Raw genomic sequence first — 5,626 nt, forward strand, 5'->3', positions numbered from 1 at the left:
TGTTGCCAGGCAACCAGCAGCTCGGCGATCGGTCTCACCTGCTGCTGCGGGCCCGCATCGGTGTTAGTCCCCCGAGCCAGAGCACGCGGGACGGTAACCCTTCTCCCGGTGGATACTAGCTAACTAACCGCGGGCTCCATGGGTAACGGCTACAGGTTTACAGGGCTAAACCGAGCCGTTCACCATGTGTTAGGAAAGAAGGCCAGGAGAATTTATCACAAGACGATTGGGACATGTCCGAAAGGTAAGAAACAGATAGGCTATTGTGACGTTTGCCAGTTTTATCATTATCAGGCCATTTTTAGGCTACTTTTACATTACTGCCTATACGTTACACCCTCCACAATTGTAAGGTTTTCTATATTTCAAATTAGGCTAGATAATTGTTTATGGCGTGTAGTGGCAACGGTGGCCTAGCTTATCATTACTGTACTTGCAGTATCGATTATAGAGCACCAGTCTAGGTATCGCCCGCATACAGCCATGTACCCCTGACTGCAGACCCGCAGACACATTGATAATGGCACCTGCTCAGGTGTCCGCTGCTGCTATGGCAACGGGTCCTAATCTGCATTGTCAGGCCCAGTTCACCGTAACTCTAACCACTCGGCCGGTGGTCAGGGTTCCAGCACACACCAGGGCTTACATTACAGAAAGACAGCCGCGCCGCCCAAAGATGGGATGTCATGGATGACCCCATCTTTCCTTTCTTTCTATTCAAGTAGAAATAATAATAATAATAATAATAAAAGGCCTAAAGTAAATACATTTTGCTGCTATAATCAAACCATTATGTTAATCTCTACTCTCTCTCTCTTTCTCTCTCTCTCTCAGTTCTTCAGGTGTGAACACTCTCAGTGGCAGTTTTCCCAAATCCCACTCATCCCAGTACTCTGACCTCGGGATTACACGCAGACCTCTCTCCGTAGACCAGAGTCCTGATTCTGGACTTGTAGCTACACCTGTGAGTGACACACACACACACACACACACACACACACACACACACACACACACACACACACACACACACACACACACACACACACACACACACACACACAATAAGGTAATAGCCTTCCTCCTTCACCTTTTTCTCCCTCTTTGAACTGAACCTTATTCTCAGTCTGTTCTCCAGACTCTCTATTTCACCCTCAGGCTACTGGCCTCTCGCCTAGATTGCTAGATTGCTATGCACAGTCATTTTTCATCCTCTTGACCATTTGAATGAAGACATGAAAAAAAACGTCTTCCCTCATCCTCCATGCTGAGTTCCTTAACTGTGGGAAAACTAAATAAAAAAAGTATTGTACACATGATAAAATCCTAAAGCAAAATGGCATTTCAGATTTGTATTGCAAAGTAGAAAATGGATGAAAATGAGACAGATAGCAATGACATTATACACATTTTCATTCATATTTAATATTTTATTTTTGAGGTGCTTTTTACACAGTAGACTGAATTATCCGCATTTTCAATTTCAGGTCTAATTATTTGGAGGATTTCATCTTTATAGTTGACTGTGATGTGACTAACAACATTTTCAAATTATGGATTGAAGAGTGTGCATCAGTCTCTTGAGGTTTTTAAGATCAAAAGTGAGCTGCTGACCATGAGTGTCCAGTCACTGAGGAGTTGTGGTTAGTGAGGAGCGGTGGTAAAGTGGAGCTGGGTCATTCCTCTGTCTAAAGTAACAGAGAAAGGTGTAAAATTACAGTAAGGGTGAACAAGATGAGTGTAAGGGGGGGTGAAAAGGTCATGTCCGGAGAGGAGTTTAACTTAGGAATTCCTCCCACTGGAGTGAAAAAGACAGTGACCGTGCATGTTACATTAGCAATTTTCTTAATAAGATTTCTCTAAAATGTTAATTTTGAGGTTAGAATTGCTGGACATGACAACCACCAAATAGATTGTCTTTCTCACATAGAGTAGTAATATTAGAGTGAATGGTTGATCTGCTATTTGATTGATGTGATCCCTCAAATACTGCAGTATAGGCAGAAAGATGTGTACTAGCCAAAATGCACGATGTATAAAATTGAGAGAGAAGGGATGAAATGAAGGGAAACTGGATGCCAGTCTGAAGGAGTTTGAGTCATAATTGAACACTTTCACCTTGTTTACACGTATTGCAGTACCGTTCATCCTGCTCTCTTCTTCCTTTTTTGTCAGCTTCCTTCAAGTCGGTTCCGATTTGTGTCGTGGAATCGTCTGGAGCAGTGTGATGTCACGGGTGACCAGCTGACCTGCCCCAGGGTCAGAGAAGGTCTGGATCCCTCTGAGAAATTCACCACAGTGACCTATGCACTTTGATATGTATATGTATATATATATGTATAAGAACTTTCTGTGATATAAAAGAAGGCAGCACAGTTTTCTTAGTCAATTCCTAATTTTTGTGGGAGAAAAAAAGAAACGGGATCTTACAACCAGCCATTATAAAGTGGGATTTCTGGTTTCGCTGGAGTGACCCGCATTACTTAAAGCTGACTGTCAAAATAACTTCTACACAGACCCCTACCTAAATTTAATTTGAACACTCAAAAAAATACATCATACATACTGTGACAAATAATCCAAATCAATATCTGTCATAGCTGTAATCAGGATTAGGAATCATTTTTTCACTTAATGGTCGATAATGATGTTTTATGACAATTTCATCATGAAAGGACCATCAGAAGAGCTGTTACAAAGAGAGAGGGATGACATTTGTTTGGAGAGAGGGAGGAGAAGGAGAGAGGAGGAAGGACAAAGATGGGAAGATAGACTGCAAGAGAATTGGGAAAACTGTCTGGTAAGTTAGCAAGCATTGTGTGTGTGTGTGTGTGTGTGTGTGTGTGTTTGTACTACATGCAGTACAGTCAAAAAAGCAGAGATCCAGGGACATTGTGATGTCTCAGAAACACAATGAATGCTAATCCAAAAGCAAGCCACAAAGAGGAAGAGTAGTGAAGTGCAGAAACAGGTAATCAGTCAAAAGAGGCAAACTAAGATGCTGTGGTCAGGCAGGCACAGCAGGCTGGAAAACTAGGGCAAATGCAAACTAAACTATTTGGCACGCAATGGGTAAAAATGGGCCGGTGTATATACCGCTATGCTAATTAGGGAAATGGAAAGCAGAGGGGTAGATGGGAGGTGAAGGTCAAGTGATGAAAAAGGCAGGAAAGGGGTTACTGCAGGGCAAGAGGGAGTGGCTGGATCTGGAAGGGAAGGGAGAGTTATACTCACTAAATGGCAGAGTAAACAGAGCGAGCAACATAATGAATGGAAGGAGCTGGCTAGAGTTGTGACAGAGACAGAGAGATAAAGACCCTCATTATTTCACCACCTGTCTCTTCTCAGGAGTTAAACCTGTCCTACCAAGACTTGGGGGACCCCTTCCAGCAAGAGAATTTCCTTCGGATCCTCCGCCGGTTATTCCGTGTGGAGAAACTACAACTGGTTGACAATTCCCTCACCAACCTAAGCTCTGTACGTCTGCCAAGGTATGAACCATGCTACCCAGACTGCACCACAACGCCCTCACCTGAGAACAACCTACAGTTTTTGAGCAACTGTCTCGTTAAACACCTCTATATCACTGCTGTGGTTGGATCTGTTCCTGCTGTACGTCTGTGTTGTCCTGAGTGGCTTCTATTTCTTTGCCACATGGCATAATTATGTTTTCTTTTGCAATTGTATAGTCTTTACTGACTCATGTAAACATGGAGATTTTCAAACTGTTAAGGCCGATAAACTATGGCTGATATTCAGATAATCTATTTCCTCATGGGGTGTTTCTTTTATTGTTGACCACTGTGTATGCCTGTCTCTTCAGAAAGCGGTACCGTAACCATAATCCTATAGTATTGTTTCATTTTGATATGCTACCAAAAAATATAATTTTTCTTCTTTTAATGCCTCCTTCATCAAAAATAATGTCATTTTAAATATCAACAACCACTAAAATAAAGCAAAGCCCTATTTGTGTTTCCTTTGGCCAGGTGCAAAATGCTAAATCTGCACCGCAACCACCTGGTGTGTCTACGTCAGCTGCCAAAGCTCCCAGCAGTGGAGCACCTCTGTCTGTCTGAGAACGCCATTGGCTCCCTGGGGGGACTGGGAGCTCTAGGGAACACCCCCCTTCGCTCCCTCAACCTAACCCGCAACCCGGTGACCTTCACTCAGGACTATCGAGCACGGTGAGGAGACAAAGTGGGTTAAGGGAGAGAGTACATCAGAGCAAAGGAGAAGAGAAAGTGTTTGTAAAACGATTCATGTCCTTTCTTTTTGTTCTGTTTTTGTGTCTCTGTGCAGTGTTTTCCTCTGTTTGCCAAAGCTAGAGATCCTGGATGGAATCCCCAAGCTGCCAGAAGACTCTCAGCCCCCCAGACCACTGTTCTCCGAAACTACCAGGATGTGTAACATTTTATGACAATTCTCTCAATGCGTGGATGCGTATGGAATCACTTCTCCCAATGCTACAACACTTGACTCAATGACAAAGATTCAGCAAAGCACTCTTCAGCAAACTTTGAGGTTGCGCTAATGGTTTCATAGAGCTGTTCAAATTATTGACACAAATCGTGTCTCGACTGTTGCCGAAAAACAACTGACAATGCCATCACAGGAAATGTAACAGTAATCTACTCCAAGGCCATGCAAAATACTTTTTTATATTGAGTACAACTTATATACACTGTGTATATGTATATATATCTTTGTTAGTTAGATTTTTTTTGATCTATCCTATCCACATATTTTGATAATAAATAGAGAACATCATGAAATCGTAGCTGTGTTTTGCATTCATTTGTGTTCCGTTTTTTACTGAATGTGGTGCAGTACAGCGATTCAATGGTGATGAGGAACTTTGGCTTTGGTGGAGGGAATGACAAGAAGGATAATCAGAGTGCTACATGACTCATCTCGACATCTCTCAGGACTCTGCTGAGCCAACACATTCGCACTCCTCTGTCTGCTGCAGATTGCATCAACCGTGCAGAGACACGTTGTCTTGTTAGATCTTTTTTTCTTTTCTTTGCTGAGCAGAAACAAAATCCACACAGCCAATTTAAAATGTAGATTATTTTATGGATTCCAGAGATTTGAATTGGTAGCTGTGTCTCTAGTGTACATCTGTAATATATGAGAAGAGAAACGGGACATCCGCTTTTGAGGCCTATTAAACATTTAGTGTCCAGTCTCCCCAGGATAATGGTCTCTTGTGTCCTCTGACTGACTGGTTAACGACCCGTGAGCCTCATGCAGCAGGTTGGTCACACACACACGCACACACACACACACACACACACACACACACACACACACACACACACACACACATACGTACACAAAGAATAATCCTTGGTAGCTTGCGGAGCACTTACACTGGCAGGACTTAATTCCTACTAAAAGTGGGTGTAGTCTTGGTCCTGTAAAGTGCTTTGGATAAAAGAAAAGAAATGACATCCATGTTGTTAAACATAAAATAGTGTTCTGGGGGTTACACACGTTGCCCCCATCCTGTCAGCTGGAGTTGATTTATTCATACATTGCAGCAATGAATTCAGTAATAAGGGTTTCATTTTCAGCCTGCACCTAAAACATAAACACACTTCGTTATCTGATGCTGCAGGAC

General features: G+C 42.6%; 1 protein-coding gene across 1 annotated transcript; it reads left to right on the plus strand.

The window, feature by feature from the left end:
• LOC117938564 lies at nucleotides 1-4,669 on the plus strand. The gene is made up of 7 exons (XM_034863226.1): nucleotides 1-244; nucleotides 835-964; nucleotides 2,176-2,269; nucleotides 2,676-2,800; nucleotides 3,349-3,491; nucleotides 3,990-4,187; nucleotides 4,303-4,669. The coding sequence occupies exons 1-7, from the start codon at nucleotides 234-236 to the stop codon at nucleotides 4,418-4,420; spliced, it is 819 nt and encodes a 272-aa protein (XP_034719117.1). The 5' UTR covers nucleotides 1-233; the 3' UTR covers nucleotides 4,421-4,669.
• Nucleotides 4,670-5,626: the final 957 nt, after the last annotated feature.

Source organism: Etheostoma cragini, chromosome 3, assembly GCF_013103735.1.
Source record: "Etheostoma cragini isolate CJK2018 chromosome 3, CSU_Ecrag_1.0, whole genome shotgun sequence".
Taxonomy (NCBI): domain Eukaryota; kingdom Metazoa; phylum Chordata; class Actinopteri; order Perciformes; family Percidae; genus Etheostoma; species Etheostoma cragini.

Bases quoted from the DNA above. Each gene is read 5' to 3' on its own strand.
- LOC117938564 (XM_034863226.1), top strand. The intron at 2,270-2,675 runs GTCTGGATCCCT...TCATCATGAAAG, and splicing joins CTGCCCCAGGGTCAGAGAAG to GACCATCAGAAGAGCTGTTA. The intron at 3,492-3,989 runs GTATGAACCATG...TCCTTTGGCCAG, and splicing joins AGCTCTGTACGTCTGCCAAG to GTGCAAAATGCTAAATCTGC.